Source organism: Lepisma saccharinum, chromosome 1, assembly GCF_977018435.1.
Source record: "Lepisma saccharinum chromosome 1, izLepSacc3.1, whole genome shotgun sequence".
In the NCBI taxonomy this organism is placed as follows: Eukaryota; Metazoa; Arthropoda; class Insecta; order Zygentoma; family Lepismatidae; genus Lepisma; species Lepisma saccharinum.
The window spans coordinates 207447137-207469126 of NC_139229.1; the positions used below are offsets into that span (position 1 = coordinate 207447137).

Consider the following 21990-nt stretch of genomic DNA (forward strand, 5'->3'; position numbering starts at 1 on the left):
TCCGGATAACAACGGTTTTCCTCGATTTCCTCCTACACTTTGTTTTTCCTCGCATCAGGGCTGATGTTTTTTTAATTCCTTATACAATAAGCTTTGCAACGATATATGACACGTATTCCTTAGGAAAAGCATCTAATATAGATTCTTACCTACATTGCAATTTTAGATTGTGTTCTACTCCATGCAGGATGTTCTAAACCATGCATAATGGGTACTCTTGGCCCTCTGTAGCCCTTAGAGAAAGTTAAATATCTTGCATGGTTTATGAAGATTTTGTTGTTTATGAATGTTTTCAGTTGATTTTAGCTCTCAGAAATGTGTTATTGTGAAGTAAAGTACATCTGCTATCTTAGCGTGTTACTTTACTGTGAAGCAGAACAACCCGAAGGCTTCGCGCAAATGAATATAGTACCTAAAACAACTTTCCAAAATAGCAGCTATAATTTTACTTAGGTTAGGTTTGGTACTGATAGTTATTTTCTGGTGTTTTTTCACTATTTTAGTGTACATACAAACAGTTTTTACTAACAAAATGCAAGGAAAGTACTCCGAAATTGCAGGTTCTAACTTACGTGGGCTATTTTTTGGGAACAAATATTTCTGTTATTTGTGCTTTACTAATGCTGGAATCACTTTTACATCACATAAAACATTGAAATCTGTTGATTAAAAAAAAATTGACGTAATTCTCGAGGGGGGTACAGTGGGTAAACGGTGCTGCATAATGTTCAAAACGTGTGATTCATGTCAGTATAAATTCTCCTAGTTTTCTTCTTTAGCACTTGTCCTCTCTCAGCTTGTAGAACAACCGCTTTCACTGCCATATTTTCTTCGTAGTTTCCTGATTACTTTCTGTGTGGTAGGATTCTAAGGCTCAATGAATTTTCAACACACGTCCCAATTCTTCTTAAAGTTTCTGTTACGTATATTGCATCATCGATGAGTTTTTTAGGTTTGAAAGAAGCAATTTCTTGAACTCTTCATGGGTCGCGTGACAAAAATTACATCAATGATCATGAACAGTGCCTGAGATCGGGTTCTTAAAATATGTTGAATTAAAGTTATGTAAACCCTAAATTATTACGATTATATCTTTTTTTTGCAAACAATTAAGATTCTATAAACTATGATATGTACATTTTAGTTAATAAAGTGAATTGACAGGACACAATAAGTAATATTCCACATAATGAAAATTTCAGTGTTACACGTGGGACCGTAAAATAGCAAAAATGAGTTGTTGTTTTTTTAGTTTTTGTTTTGAGTCAACTTTATGCACAGAAAAGCTAATCTGGACTGGACCTACAGTTTAAAGTGGAATCCGTACCTCTATATTCATCCACCGGGTATCAAACCCAGGAACTTTTGATTACAATGCGATGACGTTACCACTAAATTAGGGAGGCAAATAGAAAAAATAGTTTCTTTTGCAAATGAAAATAGCTGGTGATTGAAAATCTTTTTCATTTCTCACAGCACTCTTACAAATTTTATTCTGATGGATCTCAAAGGTCATCTGAATCAAACTGCCCATCTATTGAGTCACTTTCCCAGGAATAGCTGTCTTATCCTCTCTTCATCCATCTTATTGCACCAACTTTTCAGTTATTGTACTAATGCCAGTTTAGTAGAAATCACAAGCACACAAATAAACAAAAAAGGCACTCTTCATTACTCGTGTATGGAACAGCATACCAGGTTGACTGTAAGAAGTAGGTACATTTTTAGTCGTTCACGGACTCGGTGACCAGAGCTTCCATAAACTGCCCCCCCCCCCCCCCCCCTGCCGTGTGACATTTTCACGGACTCTAATTATCGTGGATCTTAATTATCCTGGATATTTTGCAAAATTCGAACTTTCTTTTTATTTTGCGCAAAAATCTGTATTTTTGATTATACGACATTTATTTTAATATTCTGATGTATTTTTGAATATTCTAAAGCAAATTTCTTTGTAAATTGATGCATAGAATTGAAGAAGAATATGTTTACACCAATATTTTGAACAAATTTTAACTATTGCAATTTTCAATTATCGGTGAGAGTATCTGTGTCGGTTCAAAGTGGTATCAACTCAGCCCTACTCTTGACAAATTAAACATGAGCACATGTTTGTAACAGTGTATAGGCTACTTATGTAAGCCTAGGTGTACATATTTACTTTTCTCTGGAATAGTTACTTGCAGCAGTAAGTCATTCCACTTTCATGAATGACACCTTTTCTTTAGTAATCTTGGAGCACAAGAAAGATCACATAACTAAGAAACAACCAACAAAACGTTTATTCAAAAATAGCAATGGACTGTGGTGTCTTGTCAAGCAACAAGACCCATTCAACTCTCCAATCTCCCTGCAGAGTGAAAGTGACTTTCTTGACTGATTTCTTGTACATGGAGGTTGGTTGCCATAGGTTACTTGAGTAGGCACGTCCTTTGATGATTGTACAAACTACTTTCCAATTTGAATTACCTTTTTTAGCTAAAAGTAATAAAAAAACAATCGTGAAAACATCTCTAACACGTGCACTTTGTGTGCAAAAATGAAAGAACATATGCATTTATGTCAAAATATGGTTTCATTTTCTTATACGAGGGGAAGTAAAACATTATCCGCACTTTCACCATAACTTTCTTTAGGTTGGTCCCACTGAATATGAAACCTTGCCACGTAACCATAAGAGTACCGCCTTTCAGCATGGGAGCAACGAAGGCAGTGTGGCCAACCTAAAGAAAGTTATGTTGAAACTGTGGATAATTTTTAACTCTCCCTAGTATTTTGAAAAATTAAGTAAGGAATCAATTATTTTTAAAATGTGCAATTTGAATGAAAACATGTGTTTGTATATTGCTAAAATTGATAACATACCTGTTATCTGCCAGATACCAGACAATATTGTTAAGTGTATCATAGGATTGATGACTATGTAACTAAGTATGGTGTTGCCTTGAATAATTAGGGCCCATCCAATCTAACATTGGTAGCATTGTCGCCTTGTAATCAAGGGGTCCCGAGTTCGATTCCTGGTGGAGGCACATATCTATTCGGATACCACTTTAAAGAACTGTAGGTTCAGTCCCGATTTGCCTTGCTGTGCATAAAGTGGGCTTAAAACACCAACTCAAAAACCTTGAATAACAGCATCTTGTATTGTGAGACTTTTAATTTAATATTTGATCTAGGCATGTGCTGTGTTAATTTTAGATGTGTCATTAAATGAAGTGTTAAATTTTATTTTTCAGATAACAGAAGATGATCCATTACCTAAGAATATTTGTTCATCATGTTATGTACAGATCCAAACATACCACTTGTTTAGGGAAAGAGCATTAGAGATAAATGCACTCTTTAATATCTCCTTGGTGTGTAATCAGCTATACAGTCAAGAGGTTAGTAAGAGAAATCTCTATTGTATGAAAGCTATTTTCACAAAGTGTTATTATATATATTTTAGTAATTATATATATATATATTAGTAACATTGATTCATTGAACACTCAATTCAAATTCTATGGTCATAGGCGTAAATGCACAGCCATGAAAATAGGTTGCTGGGCAGAATTTCGCTCGTGGCACATATGGGAAATGCAAAGCGAGAGCGGGACAAAAGTTGCTTGTTCCCACGCACTGTGTGGCAATGTCAACCTGGCTGCATTGCCTAGTTCGAGCATCAGACCGACCTCTCTCCGGTGCACTTTTGTCTCATCCCTGGCCTTTTGAACAAATACTGTCAGTTTGTATCACATGGATTACAAAGATCAGTTTTACAATAAGATCTTTCATTATCTTTAACCTCCGAACACATGGGATTGTGCTCCAATATGGCAACAGCGTGAACTTCTGCCACCTGCCTAATTTCAAGGTCGTGCATTTAGGTATGCATATTCGAGTGGACAAAAAAACAATATTTTCACATCTCAATTGTCATATGCTCAGTCATCCATAGTTATGGTGCACCACAAACTTCAATGCATGGGAAATGCAAAATTGAGATACAGAAAATATGTCTAGCAATTTTGCTGAAAATATTGTCATATTTAACAGAATTTGTACCATTATACTTTTTTTTTTTTTCAGAAAAAAACTAAGGACTTACGTCATCCACTAATGCCCAGCCTTTAATTGAATTTTTTGTAGTATGGAACAATTACAGTATAATACATTCCTTTTATGTTTCTGGTTTAATACTGTCTTTGCAGAAGTTCAAATATTATTCTTGTTAAAAGCAATCATTATCATCTTTGGGATAAGGGTGGCTATGAAAGTATGTTGAACAGTGATAAATAAAGTAAAACATATATCCACTTGTTGCGTAAGTATATGATGTGAGCATTGCGTGCATACATATTTGTATAATTGATAGTCATGTAACATTTTAAAATTACTTCATATGTTTCCATATAAAGTACAACTGCTGGCAATAACTAAGAAGTTTGAACATTTATCTTGACTAAAGTAGGCAATATTCTTTCACACAGTAAAGTATTAAGCCTGACATAGCGACCTAAATCAGTAATTTAGACAAACTTTAATCTTCTTTTTACATACGTGGCATGTACCTATTTTTTTTTTTAAAAAAGAAAGAAATACACAGTTTAATTAAAAATGTCAAAACTATGTTAAACTTTAAAATAGGCAAAATTGGAGGAAGCACTTGTAAACGAACTAGGATCATCATAAAAATCATTGATCTGTTGAAAATGCAACCAATGAAAAATACATTTTGCTAAACTTCTGGATTCTTGTAATTAAATTGTGATATTTACAACTTATTTATTGTTTTTTTCTAGAAAACCTCTCTGAATCAATTATCAGTTTTTACTAAGAGCAAAGATCTTCCCACAATTGCAGATCGTATGGAAGGTGTTATTCAACACACGGAGAATAGATACAGGTATAGTGTTGACTTAATCTGCTACATGAAGGAAGCATGCATCTTTACTTTCAAAACAGTACAACCTAATGTATGTGGTGAAATTGATGGACTTGTATTCAGAAGTTTACAGGTTCAAATTTATTATTTAAAAAAAAAATTGAATTGGAATGCATTTGTTGATATGTTAAAATTAGAGCCCAAGTTTTTATGTATCCAAAACATGCAAAATATGTACATAAATATGTAGAACAATTGCTGAAATATGTAAAAAATATGTAATTTACAGGAATATGTTAAAGTATGTATGTATACAGTTAAACCAGAGTTATACGTATATCAGGACAGTGGCGGATTAAAGACGTTTTCTCATAGGGGACGGACACCCATTACCCACCTGAAATTTCAGCACCCAGCAAACTTCCCTCACAAACTATGGTTCTACCACATGTGCCATAAAATCAGTCATAACTAAAACATTGGAGGCCCAGCAGAATGTCATTTTTTTGCCCCCCCCCCCCCTTTCCACCCAGCCATAGTATTTCTTGCGATATGAGGGCAGTTACAATTATGAATTGCATGCTTATAATGTTTTTAAGTTTGAAAATCCTCATCGTATGGCTGGTGTTTATTAAAGGAAGTTTGCATTTTACAGAAAAACAAGTAATGAATGTGTATTTATCATATATCGAACAAGGAAGATACAAGGAATACAACGATTTTAATTCAGCGGAAATTAATTATTTAAAAAACTAAAACATCGCTTGCGTGCTTTGGCATGAGCAAAGTGTTTCACAGAGTGTTCAACGTTTAGCCGTTCCATTTGCCTGTGCTCATTGTTCAAAATAGATATGTTTGTTTATCTTTGCCAAAGAAGCACTATTCCGCAGATAATATTTTATTGGCTGAAGTTTCGAAAGTGCACGTTCTACAGAGACCACAGTTAAGGGTAAAGTGATAAATATCAAACAAGTAGTAAATAAATCCGGAAAAGAAGTGTAACAGTCGTGTTTCAGGATGAAAGTAGTGACGTCGCGAATGGTCTCCACTTTTGTGATCAGAGGCATGCCAAAGGGGGCTTGATTCATAACCACCCTTTGTCCCAGTATTTCTAAAAAGAACGTACACCCCCCTTTTGAAAATACTGGTCACACCACTGTTTGTGATATCTTCCATTCTATAATGTCTTGAATGTATTGGGTGTACAAGATTAGAACTAACATTGCTGGTACACTTTTGAAGTTCATTTTTTGATATATCAACGAGCACCGCAGGACAAAGGAACGATTTTGTTAAAGGCCTGCAAAATCTCTATTCCATCTTGCAGCATCTTGCTGTAGGTTCGTATAGTACAAGCCTGTGCTACTTAATAAGTGATAAATTAGTAGTTTTCTCCAATTTAAACTTTATTTAATTGTAGAACAAAGAAAGAATGGAATATTCATTCTAATTTTAAAAAGAATAGCTGGATGGGAGTCCGCGCCCCCAAACCTTGAGGCACCGCTTGCACCTACGGTTTCTATAGCACTATAAAATAGAGTTGCAAAAAAGCTGGCTTTTTTGAATCGATGGTTTTTTTCTCGATAAAAAGCCGGCTTTGTTGGGGAAAAACAGTTGTTTTTTTTTACTTTTTACCAGGGACCTGTAACGTAACGCAATTCATTGGTATTTGTCACCGTTCCGCGTTATTTCCGTACCAGGTACCGCGTACCGTCCCAAGTGCTGTGGACCGTTCCAAGGAAAATACCAGAACCTCTTGGTAAGGCGAACAGTAACGCTTCTGCTATACCGTTCCATTCGTACCCAAGAGTGCTTCGGGGACGACAGCTTTGGGTACACAGAGTGGAACGTTAAAATACCCGTACCAGAAAGCATGGAACTTGTTCCTTATCTGAATGCCGGTTCCGTTACGGTACGTACCTCTCCTTAGAATCATACCAGTACAAATTCATGATGGGTATATCTGAACTTTAGGATCGGGTACAATTGTAACAAAACCTATTTTCAGCAAATCAAATGGGTATTGAATGGATCAGAAAATATATGTCACGTAACTCTTCATTTTAAAACTTTCATTGTTGAATTCTTGAAAAATCGATAACAACTAATATTAATTGAGGTTGTAGGCAATAAAATACAAATTGTATATATATAAATAAATATGGAATCGTGAGATTTGCTATTAATAATTTAACTTTTATATAACCAATACACGGAATATTGGGTGCAAGGTGAACATATTTAAAAGAAATATTTTCAAGCAAGATATTGAAAGTTCGACATGATGATAGTTTATGTAATTAGAATATTACCAACTAATAATACATGTGGAAAAAAGGGAAAGTTAATGTATGCCATATTGAGAAATATTACCATCTAAGTTACAGATCTGAAATTCGGGTTGACCTGGCATTGCCAATCAAAATTATTTTGGTAAAACTGGAAATTAGACGCCATATTGAAAAATGTCACTTCTTAAGATAGAGAAGTGAAATTCGGTTTGGTGGTAGATCTTGCTAATTAGTGCATGTTAAATCAACATGATTGTGGAAAACCGGAAGTTGATGGACGCCATATTGAAAAATGTTACTTCTTAAGATAGAGAAGTGAAATTCGGTTTGACGGAAGCTTATGTGAATTAGAGCATGGCAAATTGACATGATTGTGGAAAACCAGAAGTTCATGGACGCCATATTGAAAAACGTTACTTCTTAAGATAGAGAAGAGAAATTCGATTTGGTGGTAGATCTTGCTAATTAGTGCATGTTAAATCAACATGATTGTGGAAAACCGGAAGTTGATGGACGCCATATTGAAATATGTTACTTCTTAAGAAAGAGACGTGAAATTCGGTTTGACGGTAGCATATGCTAATTCGTGTATGGCAAATCAACATGATTGTGGAAAACCGGAAGTTGGTGGACGCCATATTGAAAAATGTTACTTCTTATGATAGAGAAGTGAAATTCGGTTTGGTGGTAGATCTTGCTAATTAGTGCATGTTAAATCAACATGATTGTGGAAAACCGAAAGTTGATGGACGCCATATTGAAAAATGTTACTTCTTAAGATAGAGAAGTGAAATTCGGTTTGACGGTAGCTTATGTGAATTAGAGCATGGCAAATTGACATGATTGTGGAAAACCGGAGGTTCATGGACGCCATATTGAAATATGTTACTTCTTAAGAAAGAGACGTGAAATTCGATTTGACGGTAGCATATGCTAATTCGTGTATGGCAAATGAACATGATTTGTGGTAAACCGGAAGTTGATGGACGCCATATTGAAATATGTTACTTCTTAAGAAAGAGACGTGAAATTCGGTTTGACGGTAGCATATGCTAATTCGTGTATGGCAAATCAACATGATTGTGGAAAACCGGAAGTTGGTGGACGCCATATTGAAAAATGTTACTTCTTATGATAGAGAAGTGAAATTCGGTTTGGTGGTAGATCTTGCTAATTAGTGCATGTTGAATCAACATGATTGTGGAAAACCGGAAGTTGATGGACGCCATATTGAAAAATGTTACTTCTTAAGATTGAGAAGTGAAATTCGGTTTGACGGTAGCTTATGTGAATTAGAGCATGGCAAATTGACATGATTGTGGAAAACCGGAAGTTCATGGACGCCATATTGAAATATGTTACTTCTTAAGAAAGAGACGTGAAATTCGGTTTGACGGTAGCATATGCTAATTCGTGTATGGCAAATCAACATGATTGTGGAAAACCGGAAGTTGATGGACGCCATATTGAAATATGTTACTTAAGAAAGAGACATGAAATTCGGTTTGGTGGTAGATCTTGCTAATTAGTGCATGTTAAATCAACATGATTGTGGAAAACCGGAAGTTGATGGACGCCATATTGAAAAACGTTACTTCTTAAGACTGAGAAGTGAAATTCGGTTTGACTGTAGCTTATGTGAATTAGAGCATGACAAATAAACATGATTCTGGAAAACCTGAGTTTGATGGAATTCATATTTAATTTTTAATAAATAAAAACTAAATCGACACTCAAATGTATTTCTTTTTCAACATGGCGTCTATCAACTTCCAGTTTTACAGACAGCATATGCATTGTCCATGTTCGAATTAGTAAGCGCAATAATCTAACCGAATTTCACTTCTTCATCTTAATAAATTGCATTTTTCATTATGCCGTCCAACGACTTTTGGTTTTATAATATCATATAAATTGACCATGTTCTAATTAACATAAGCAATCACCAAAGCAAAGAGGAATATTAAAGTAAATTTTTCTGTTAACGTCCGGTTTTCCCTAATCATGTTGATTTCCAATGCAGTAATATCCATAATATCATAAAACCGAATTTCACTCCTCTATCTTAAGAAGTAACATTTTTCAATATGGCGTCCATCAACTTCCGGTTTTCCACATCATGTTGATTTGCCATGCTCTAATTCCCATAAGCTACCTTCAAGCCGAATTTCACTTCTCTATCTTAAGAAGTAACATTTTTCAATATGGCGTCCACCAACTTCCGGTTTTCCTGAATCACGTTGATTTGCCATGCTCTACTTCCCATAATCTACCTTCAAGCCGAATTTCACTTCTCTATCTTAAGAAGTAACATTTTTCAATATGGCGTCCACCAGCTTCTGGTTTTCCGGAATCACGTTGATTTGCCATGCTCTAATTCCCATAAGCTACCTTCAAGCCGAATTTCACTTCTCTATCTTAAGAAGTAACATTTTTCAATATGGCGTCCACCAGCTTCCGGTTTTCCGGAATCATGTTGATTTGCCATGCTCTAATTCCCATAAGCTACCTTCAAGCCGAATTTCACTTCTCTATCTTAAGAAGTAACATTTTTCAATATGGCGTCCACCAACTTCCAGTTTTCCGGAATCACGTTGATTTGCCATGCTCTAATTCCCATAAGCTACCTTCAAGCCGAATTTCACTTCTCTATCTTAAGAAGTAACATTTTTCAATATGGCGTCCACCAACTTCCGGTTTTCTTGAATCACGTTGATTTGCCATGCTCTAATTCCCATAAGCTACCTTCAAGCCGAATTTCACTACTCTATCTTAAGAAGTAACATTTTTCAATATGGCGTCCACCAACTTCCGGTTTTCCTGAATCACGTTGATTTGATTTCACTTCTCTATCTTAAGAAGTAACATTTTTCAATATGGCGTCCACCAACTTCCGGTTTTCCGGAATCACGTTGATTTGCCATGCTCTAATTCCCATAAGCTACCCTCAAGCCGAATTTCACTTCTCTATCTTAAGAAGTAACATTTTTCAATATGGCGTCCACCAACTTCCGGTTTTCCACAATCATGTTGATTTAGCCATGCTCTAATTAGCATTATCTACCTTCAAACTCAATTTCACTTCTCTACCTATTTTAAAAGTAATGGGGCCTACTGCACATGCCTCCTAGTAACAGGTTGCCTGAATGACGAATATGGACCTTCTGCGCAGGTCGTTGTAATTAGTATAATATACATGAGCTTGTTGAAACTAATTGTTTCTATTGTTAATAGTTTGCCAGAGTGACGGTCTTCAAAATTTTTGCTTAGCTGATACCATTATTAAGGCGAAGAGGGACAATTACGCACCAGGCATGCATTTATTCCAATATCGTCGGAATGAGCAATGCTACTAAAAAGATCTCCGCCAGGAATAAAGAGTATGCATTTCTCCCCATGTGGCAAGTGGAAGCGGTTTCCTAAGTTGATTATTAAGCCTTATCCGATTTTTGAAAAACATGATGAATTAGTATTTACCGAATCCCATGTATTCCTTATGGGACATCAACTTCAACTTCAAGTTACGGCTCATCAAATGGGAGTTTGGACTTTTCCTACTGCTATCACATAGTTCTACGTGTCCTTTTTACGTCCATGTACTTTTCTACGTCATCGGATGTTTGATATTCCCGAGAGAACGAATAAAATAATGGTCCCATAAGCCTAGTGCATTTCTCCTTGCCTCCTACGGCCATCCTGGCAGTGTTGCCAAACCTGATGTGCATAATAGAGCTAAATTTCACCATTAATATAGCTAAAGAGGACTTTCAAGGAGCTAGATTAACGAAGGCTGCATAAAGTGCCTACTAGGGTAATTTTAGTTGTCAGAGGGGTGGGGGTGCTGCTATTACCGTTAGCTTTAAAGTGATGGCAATTTATTCTTAGTTTTCACCGCCTAGGTTTGGCAGCATCACCCATCTCAATAATCCAAAGATGTTAATATAAAAAATAAAGGGTTCCCGGATAACAAAATTGTCATCTTCATCTTAGCCACAGCGCTATATATAAAATACATGGGGAGGAAAGAAGAGGTGGGTGACGCAGTCTATAGCTATACGAAGATCACGTGACGTGCAAAATGTACACTCATGGCAAAAGTTGGTATTTATGGGCCGGAGCCAGTGGTGGCATCATAGTGGGGCAGAGGGCGGGTGCCACAGTTCACAGTCAAACGAATGCACAAAAGAGCCAGATCTGGCTTCAAAAGAGCGAAGTTGGCAACAGTGATCAGCTGCTGCCCCAGCGAGAAAGACCTAGGGGAAATTGTCCCTCCTCGCCTTAACAAATTAATTAAAGATAAACTAGATAGCATTTATACTTATTTTTCGGATAAATAAAATCCAGAAAGATCATGAATTACTTTTTTCTAAAGTTATTATAATTAGTTTTAAACAAAGAAGTGTATATTTATCGGTATTCCATTTGCTGCTGTGGAATGTTGATTGACAGTAAACTGTTATGATACGTACTGTAAGTTCCTGTTACAAATGTTACCCGCTTCATCCATTTCTATCAACGTACCGGTATTTTAATAACAAGCGCTGGTCATTGTGCTTCAGTACCGGTTACCAACTTGTGGTTCCATTTCGTACCCGGTAGACACCGTTCAGGTACAGTATGTACGGGTACGATCGTACCCGTTCCATCCGAGACCCGTTCCACTCAGTACTTGAAGCGAATGGGTCGTTGAGTAACGGTACGCTTAATTTACCCAGGTTGTAGGTAGGTCCAATCTGTCCGGTACTGTGTGGAACGCCAATGCCATTGTAACGCATATCGATAGTTCCGTTCGTAACTTGACAGCGTTACAAGTTGGGTTACGTTACAGGTCCCTGCTTTTTACCAATTACAGCTAAGCTATTTCACTTCAAGTTAGTGTTATGAGTTTACAGGTTTGTAGTAACATGTTTTACAACTAGCTACAAAAATGTACATGATGTAGCTGCCAAGAGACAGATATTGGCCAATCTCAGTGGACACGCATTGCATAGTGGTTCAGATACGCATTGCATAGTGGTTCAGATACAATCTTAACCCTATAGCTATAATGTACCGATGGGGGGGGGCTTGAATTCCACCACCTCTATTTTTTAAATTTTTCAACTGTTTGAAAATAAAATACATGGTTCCCTAGGATGTTCACAATAAATCTGTATTACTTTTGTTCGTAAAAACATAAATGTAATGTAATTAGAATGCAAAATGAACTTGGTGAGCATATCAGGCGCCATCTTTAAATGTGTCTCATTCGAGACACTCATTTGTGATTTGATTTGTTTTATTTTACTTCGCTTTTTGTGCCACTTTTGGCTAATTTGCGAAGATGGAGATGAGTGATGATATGATGAATGGACGCAGAAATATCCTTGCCCACGCCAGGAGTCGAACCCGGGACCTCTGGCGTCATAGCGCTTGAGACACTCATGCCGGTGACAGTGTACAAATAGTTGGTAATGATGATAATTATTGAAATTATTATGTTTAATAAACAAATGCATCTCTACAAACATAAAAGCATTAATAAAAAAGATATTATGGATTTTGTGAGCTTTAGTAAATGATGAAATATATGCAAGACACTCATGCAATAATTGGTTATTATTTTTTATTAATGATAGTAATTTTTGTAATTATTATAATTAATAAAGAACTGCACATATCTAATCAGCAAAGGAAGCAGTGATTCAATAATAAAATGGTGTCTTGAATTTTAGTGAAAGAAAAGAAAGTGTGGGCCTGTGAGCTACCCCCAGGTATGTAAGTTTCTTGTACGGCATGGGTAAGCTAGGAGTAAAAGTCAACGTGTAGTCCTGATGTGCACATCTGACTATGAAATGGGCTTAAAACAAGCTTTTACATGTTTGTGTCTCAATTTAAATGTCGATGTCATAAAATGTGAAACAAATGTTAGTATCAAAATATTCAATATTTCGGGACGATTATAAATGTTTACTGTTCACAATACGTATGCAGAAGTATACGTGTTACATGAATGTAACTGAGCTTTGCGACAGAAGCGACACATGGCTCTTGGAATCCAAACCTTAGAAGAAACTGCAACCTTTCGAACCGAAGCAACATAAGCTGCAAGTGTCGCTTCTCACTTGGCCTGTACCATTTTCTCAGGGAACTTTCAGCGACATGTGTAAACAGACCCTCAGTAATCCATTCAACTTTTTGACCCAAAGTGCAACAACAAGCTAAACATGTCACTTGCATGTTGCTCGGACTATACTGTTTTCTCAATGTCGTGCATCATGCTGCTTTGGTCTGTTGTTCTTGCATGCATGATGAAGTAGACTATGTTTTGTCATCTGTGACTTCAGTTTGAAAGCTTCTTCAATAGCGCACATCATGTCACCTCGGTCTTGTTTGTGCATGCATGGTGGATGCTTGCTTAGACTGAAGGGGGCCCTTGTCACTTCATTGTGACACCCCCACATCATGTGTTGCTTTGGTCTGAATGTTGTCTATACTTGAACAAGATTGTTACCTACTTCATCAGAGATTAAGATTTAATTTAGCCTGTAAATCACAGAGAACAAATTGCAAGTACTGTTGGAAAAATACATTGTGATAGAAGGTTCCTTTCATAATCATGAATGGGCCTCTGGAGTGGAATAAAGTAATCCTGTTGCCTTGTAATAAGAAGGTGTCTGAGGTTCAATTCTCAGTGGAGGCAAAGTGCTTCGGATCTCATTTCAAACTGTAGGTCCATTGCACCCAGGGGTTGACAAATAATTTAAATCTAATTTTATATTTGACAGCAAGTCTATACATAATTGAACTATGATTATGCCATAGTTGATATGCAGTATTAACCCTTCAAGCCGGGAGTTAAATACCCATCAGCCGCTGGGAGAGGCGGTAATTTTAAATCAGCGAAACAGCAATTTTCGCATAATGTCACAAAATTGAACATATCTTAAAAACCATTTGCTCAATTACAATGAAATTTTCAGGACTTGTAAACGAAACTTCACACTACATAAAAATGTATAAATAATGACATTTATACTATAGTAACAAAAATAATAATAAAAATAAAAATTTACATGTTGCGCGTACAAAGTACTACTTCTGTCTTGTGTTCTTGTTAGCTTAGAAGTCCAACGTTGTGTGGTACAGTTTAAAACATGCTTCGAAACACAGTCCTACTTCACAATCTGAACACCAATAATAATAAATAACCTTCAGCGTCACTTTCCTGTAAAAACGCAAAAAATTTCGTCCGTTTCGATGCCCTTTACCGGCTCGTGCGACGCCATTTCTCAGCTGTTTTTTTTTTAATAAAGTGATGCAATCGCACATAATTTCATGTAATTGGAAGGAAAACCAACAGATGGCAGCACTTTGCAGTCTACTCTTGAGTTACATGCGTTTTCATTCATGTGGGAAAACAAGAGATGGCAGAATATGCATCATTTCGTCACTACTACAGGGGACGTATACGTGTACGTCGAACCGCCTCTAGAAGCACTATGAGGGTCCGTACACGTGTACGTCGAACCGGCTTGAGGGGTTAATGTTAAATAAGGGTGCATATTAATTTTCATATAAACTTTAAAGATCAGAAATGTATTTATGGGATCAAGGCATCGACTTGTAAGAAATAAATTTACTGGGCTGTGGTCTCACAAAGGTTGAGCGGCAAAATACGTCACTAGTTGCTCCGTGACCAGGTTTAGCGGCCATTTAACCAAAGTATACATGATGTACTAGAAAGCCAGAATACAAATATATTTTACTGAACACAAAATTTAATGCAAAGAGATTTGATTCTAGATTTTCAAGAGGTAGAACAGTATTTTCTCTTTTGCTTCATGTACGTGTTCATATAACAAATTCAAACATTGAAAATCATATCATACTATTAGGTTCTATTAAAAACACATACAAAACTATTCTAGGTGTGTAAATATGTTTATACTACATAGATATATGTAATAAGCCTACCAAAATAAGAAGATAACAGTCAGAAAGAACAGATCATTCAAAAAAGCCAACTTTTTTTAAAATACTGTTTATATATAGCTACGAATTTCATATGTAAATTGTATTTTATATTTAGAGATGAGTGTCTATTTTACAATAGGGAGATGAAAAATACTGCCAACTCCTGTATTTTCATTGATTTGAGAGACTTTTGTGAAGAAAGTCGTGGAAAAAAACTCCCATTTTTTTCTTCAAAAAAGCCAGTTTTTTTTCGACCACTTCCAACTTTACTATAAAATACTACAAAACACACCAATCATTCTAAGTTGTTTAACTTCAATAAAATAAAGACTGTAACAGATTTCTTAAAAAATCACAATTAATTGATGTTTGAATAGAGTAGATATGACTGTCGATAACAGTACAGCTTAACCTATGTCTTAACCAACAGGCAAGAAAAGCACTGCTGTGTCACCTCCCATGGTTGCTAATTTTAAATTCTTGGGTGTGTCATTCCAACTTTGCAAATTTATCAATAACTAAAAAAAAAGCCCTTGTGAGTGGCACAGGAGAAGAATTAACGCCCCCTCAAGCCTTTAATATGCCCTTTCAGCAAGCTACTAAGATTGATAGTTGTGGTTCGCTTATTTTTTTCATCATTGCCCTAGTGGGGCTGGGGTAAATGTCAGCTGCTCGCTCTCCCTGGCTACGGCCATTCCACAGTGACTGAGCATGAAAAACTGAGTGAGGAGGCACAAGTGGTGGGAATATTTTTTAGATCTCTGTGAAGAGGCGGTCACCTCATGACTCCTTTTGTGCACCCTAATAATAGTATGCTAGTCCTTCACCTTAAGTTCATTTTGTGCTTATCTTTCATCCTCCCCCCCCCCTTCCTTTGTTCACCCTGTCTCTCATCGCACCCATCCTTATCTTTGTTCGCCCTGTCTCTCCTTTATCATTCATCGTCTCCTATCTTTCGGTACTCTTATCTTTGTTTGCCCCCTGTCTCTCGTTGCCCCCCTATCATTTGCTGCATCCTATCTTTTGCCATTCTTATCTTTGTTCACCCACGTCTCTCGTTGCTCCCTTATCATTCATTGCCTCATATCTCTTGTTGCCCCCATCCTTCATCATTCTTATCTTTGTTCGCCCCTGTCTCCCTTTGTTCCCTTATCATTCGTCACCTCTTCCTTTGTCATTCTTATCTTTGTTCGCCTCTGTCTCTCATCACCCCATTATCATTTGTCGCCCCAATCTTTTGTCATTCTTATCCCCCCCCTGTCCCTCCTTTCCCCTTATCATTTGTTGCATCCTATCTTTCGTCGCCTCTGTCTTTTGTCATTTTTATCCTTGTTTGCACTGTTATCATTTGTCACCCCATCCTTCTTTATTCTTATCTTTGTTGGTCCAATTTCTCGTCACTCGCTGCTTAAAATGCCACAATATTTGATGTATTGCGTTTGAACTGTGCATATTAATGAAGAAAAATAAGGCCCTTAAGGGTCAGTTGCCCTTTGGGTAGTGGGGCACCATCTCCGCCCCACTTTATTCCACTCTTATATGTTTCTTAATTGCCACTATGTGTGTGATATTTCATTCCAACTGTGTAAATTTATGAACCTCATCATCACCCTCAAAATGCTATCCTCCCAAATGCTCCTTCAGGGGGCCAAACAGATGAAAGCTACTAGGTGCAAGGTCAGGACTGTAGGCAGGATGAGGAAGTATGTCCAAGCCAAGTTTTGTGATGGTGGAAATTGTCAGATTGGCGGTGTGTGGCCGTGCATTGTCATGCTGCAGAATGACTCCTTTGGTGGACAATCCAGATCTCTTCTTGTGAATAGCATGACGAACACTGCCACAGAGCAAGTCAGAGTAGTATGCAGCATTAACAGTTTGTCCTTGTGTAGTAAATCAACATGGACGATGCCAAGATAGTCCCAGAAATCAAATGTCAATACCTTTACCGCGAACGTCTGTGTTTTGAACTTTTTGGGTCTTCATGGCCTTCCGGAAAGCATTTACACCATTCAAGCACTGATGAACGTGCCATTGTGTCATCTTTAAAGATCGCCACAAGTCGTCGATAAATGTCTGAGGTGGTTGCACCCTCTTTCACAAGAAATTTCATGATTATACGCTGTTCCTCTGACACTGAGATCTCCTTCTCCGCCATCTTGCATATTTTGGCAGGAAATTGAGGCTGACAGTTACAACTTCCTCCACTGGATGGCGACACCATACAGACCACTATATATCAGTATCAATTGCCTGGCTGCAATCACGGCCCTGAAATAAAATCTGTTGGGATTATTATCTGTCAACCCTCATATTTATGTGGACTCTGACCCAGGCGAGGCTCGTGCATTATTTTCTGGGGAGTTCACCGAAGTCATATGACACATATCCAGTTTCCGCAAATAGACTTTCTTCGCTAAACAAAGGGATAGGGGGTGGGGGGCCTTAAAAGATTGGTACATATTTTTTTCATAGAATGAGGTTTCATAGTAGAGGTGTGCGAATAAATTTAGGGCTAAAACTACGTACAATAAATTGTGCCTCTATGAAAGAAATTTCGCGTTTTATTAGAAAATCATGGACGTCCTCGGGATCTGTTCCAGGGATGGGAAGCAAGATCATTTTTTTTTTCAGGGGAACAAACAAGGCACATTTTTCACAGTAATATTGTTGTTTTCTCAAAAAACACTCCTTCAGTCCCTGCAACACCTTTGTAATGATTATCATAAATTACTGTGATTGAAATGAAATTATATGTGGATAATAAATAGTTTTAGATTGACATTAATTTTCCAGGTGGGTTTTTCCCTTTTCCCCTTCGGACGTCCATACCTGCAATTATAAAACGACTAATCACAATGGTCCTACAATTATTAAAGGGAAATGGCAACCAATGGCATTTGCGTACCCCTTCCACTGATACACTACAGCTTTTTTTTTTCTTTCTTCAAATTTGGAGTTTGTCGACCAGCACACGCATTAACTCTAATTTTCTTTCAACATACGAGAAAGTTTGTTTCCGTTAATTGTATGCATTTTAGCTGTCATTTATTACCTGCACAGACAGCAACACCTACACTGCATCAAATGATGTAACATAGTCCATCCTTTGGATCATCAATACTTTGCAACAACTATCCAAGCACTTCGAAAACTTACAAACTTGAAACACTGACCCCCGACACTTCTTCCTTTCTTGTCTAAGATCGCAGCATTCTTTTACTTTCACATATCCGAAGTGTTTCCATCTTTAAGGATAAAGTCTGAATGCATTCATGAGTTACTTTATACTTCTTTTATTTTAATTCATTGTGTCTAATTCCAGCTTTCATTCATTTCCACTCATCTTTCTCTGCCACAATTTTGCATTTATGCCAAGAAGTTCGGCACAAAAATTATTCAACAGAGAATATTGAATATGTAACAAATGCGCTTCTAACTTGAACCTCACAGGGCAACACTGGAAGGGAGGAACCAGCTGGGTCTCACCCACAGCGAGGACGGTGCCTTCTGGCACAGATTAGAAGTAGGCTTCTGCTGCGGCTTCTGAGAGAGTACGAACTGCGCATGACCGTTGGTTGGAGATCGAGGTTCCTCAGTATCCTCTTCCATGTATTTTTCCCATATAGCTACCCCGAACTTCTGCCTGCCGCCCGAACCTTCACCATGGCAAGAGCCCTGTGGGGGTTCAGCTGAGGGTCTGCACGAGGGCAACCGACTCGCGGTTTCTTTTTCTCAGCCAAAGAATTTGCCATGTTACGGACACAAATACATGTCTTCTTGTGTAGAAATTTTAGCGAAAAATTGTCAAAAGGTAAAGACATTGTTTATTGTCCATTCTCGAGGTAAATGCCGTACTGGGGGTTCACTGATCCTGTGTGCTATAGGGCCAACCGTGCCTGCTCTGACCTAGTTTCCTTGTTTGTTTTCAGGAGTGCATTAAATTCAAATAACACATCAGTGAGTGTCGAAAATGCTCCATATGTGCGCCGAGGAAGAGGAAGACCAAGGAAAGGAAGCAGCTGTGATGCAAAAATTGTACAGGAGGCTGATGTTATTCAGTTGAGTGATGATGATGATAGTGGCACCAATGGCATGTATCATACCCCTTTCACTGATACACTACAGCTTTTTTTTTATTTCTTCAAATTTGTAGTTGGTCGACCAGCACACGCATTATCTCTAATTTTCTTTCAACATACGAGAAAGTTTGTTTCCGTTAATTGTATACATTTTAGCTGTCATTTATTATCTGCACAGACAGCAACATCTGCACTGTATCAAATGACGTAACATAGTCCATCCTTTAGCCCGACCCTGTGGCCGAGTGGTTAGCACATCGCGCTGCGACGCCATGGGTCCCGGGTTCGAATCCCGGTCGGGCTTGGTTGTTTGTGAATGTCCATTCATCAATTTCATCATTTCATCACTCATCCCCATCTTCGCAAATTAGCCAAAAGGCACAAAACGCGAAGTAAAATAAACTAAATCAATCAATCAATCAATAGTCCATCCTTTGGAGCATCAATAGTTTGCAACAACCATCCAAGCACTTCGAAAACTTACAAACTTGAAACACTGACCACCGACACGTCTTCCTTTCTTGTCTAAGATCGCAGCATTCTTTTACTTTCACATATCCGAAGTGTTTCCATCTTTAAGGATAAAGTCTGAATGCATGCATTTCTTTTATTTTTATTCATCGTGTCTAATTCCAGCTTTCATTCATTTCCACTCATCTCTGCCACAATTTTGCATTTATGCCAAGAAGTTCGGCACAAAAATTATTCAACAGAGAATATTGAATATGTAACAAATGCGCTTCTAACTTGAACCTCACAGGGCAACACTGGAAGGGAGGAACCAGCTGGGTCTCACCCGCAGCAAGGACTGTGCCTTCTGGCACAGATTAGAAGTAGGCTTCTGCTGCGGCTTCTGAGAGAGTACGAACTGTGCATGACCGTTGGTTGGAGATCGAGGTTCCTCAGTATCCTCTTCCATGTATTTTGCCCATATAGCTACCGGGTCATTCCATGTCAAATCATCCAGAATTTTGTGAAAATGTCACCCACCATCCCCGATTTTGATGAAATTTGGTATGCTTATAGAACTTTTGATGCTGATTACAATAGTGACAACTTTTTTTAAAATTGGTCAAAGGGTTCAGAAGTTACGCGCTTTTTAAGATCTCCGTGTACGCCACATGCGGCTCCACTTTGAATGTCATGCATTAGGTTATAAACTATTGTATCTTCCCTCGGGTTTGCCGTAGAAACTTCAAGTTTGTTTTCTTTTGTTCAGAATAATATAAGCTTTCATTTAAATAACGTTTCAGATGAATGCATCAATAAACATGTATTTTTATATATAGTTTTATGTATTTTTTTAGAAAAATAAATGACTAACTTCAAGAGCGAATTTCATGCAATGCCCCCCCTTCAATTTCCCCCCAATTTTATATGTAGGTAGCTCAGAGTGTGTACTAATGCCTGATGAAAAAATTGGGATGGGCGGTTCAGAGACAGGGTGATTAAAAAATCATTTGCATAAAATGACATTAAAAGTAAATCTTCTTAAAAATTAGCACAAAACCTGAAGTACAATATGTTTCAAGCTACAATATTCAAAATTTATGTTCACTATGTGTGAATGCTTGTAGGCGTAACCTGGCGGGGGCAAAGGGAAACACTTGCCACTACCGAATTTATATATTAATTAAAATTTACAAGTTAAATATATTTTGTGATCCTCCTGGCACTTGAGGAACAAACGAATAAAGAGTAATAATTGTGGTTTTTCAAATGTATTTATCAAATAATCCTGGACACTATTTTTATGCGATGGAAAACTTTGTGATTATCTCAACCCGAAGTTAGTTTCCAAGTAACATCCATTAAGATAGTACCTAAAAATTGTACTCTATGCATTGCCAAAATTTCATGTACTATAAATTGTGCCGTTCACATTTTACATGTATATTTTGACCATTCCAAACACACTAAAGTATTTGACTTATCAATAAGTACATACGTACGTCCATACATTTGTATTGTTAATGTCCACTGGACACAGAATATTTTGTGGCCAGTAGTAGGAAGTTGATGGATCAGGTGGATACGAGAATTTAATAGCTGCATCTCCATTTTCACGTGGACTTTTGAAGCAATCCTACAAACAAGTTTGAGTCACGCACACACATGCTACTACATAACTGTTTACAGTTGGAATTCGGAAAGCCACTTCTTCACAAAAGTTAAACCATACAGTTATACAAAACATATTACATCAGCACATACTATTTTGCTCTGACCGTTAAACAACTAGTGTTTCGAAGTAAATAGTTACAAAGTTACAAGTACAGTTACTTTTTATTTTGGAATTCTAACTGTAACTAGCTACTTTTAAAAGTAAGTACCTGTAACGTTTACAACGGTAACAGAGTTACTATTTGAAATAGCTAAATTGGACAATTCTGTTCAAGACTATAAAAATAAAATATGTACCTTCTCCGGATGCTAAGTGAAAGGATTTTCTTGGAATTGCTGGCAAGGAAGCTATGCTTTGTTGCATGCTAAATTTAGAACATCCACTCTTTACTGTAATTCATTTCTAATTGCATGTGAAAACTCCATTGTTTTTGGTAGATTGCTGTGTTCGTTTGGAATGTTGTTGTCCAGCTAGGAAAAAGTTATAGTCGAGGGACTGGATCTTTGGATCTTGTTGAACTTGGAATGGGGGAGAAAGAAATAGGTGCAAGTGGAATCAATGACACCGTATTCAAAACACCATGGTCAGCATACAAATGATTTCTTAATTATAATCGTTGAAGCAAAGCTGACTGTGTTTTCCATCATTTATTAGCAGTAATAATGTAAA

At 37.2% G+C, this 21990-nt stretch overlaps 1 protein-coding gene across 1 annotated transcript in view; it reads left to right on the plus strand.

The window, feature by feature from the left end:
* LOC145978521 (uncharacterized) overlaps positions 1-21990 on the plus strand; it is a 74135-nt gene that overhangs the window by 5793 nt on the left and 46352 nt on the right. Inside the window, exons 2-4 of the mRNA XM_083111168.1 lie at positions 3240-3386; positions 4788-4891; positions 19047-19175. Coding sequence (XP_082967294.1) covers positions 3240-3386; positions 4788-4891; positions 19047-19175 — 380 coding nt within the window. The remainder of the gene's footprint in view (positions 1-3239; positions 3387-4787; positions 4892-19046; positions 19176-21990) is intronic.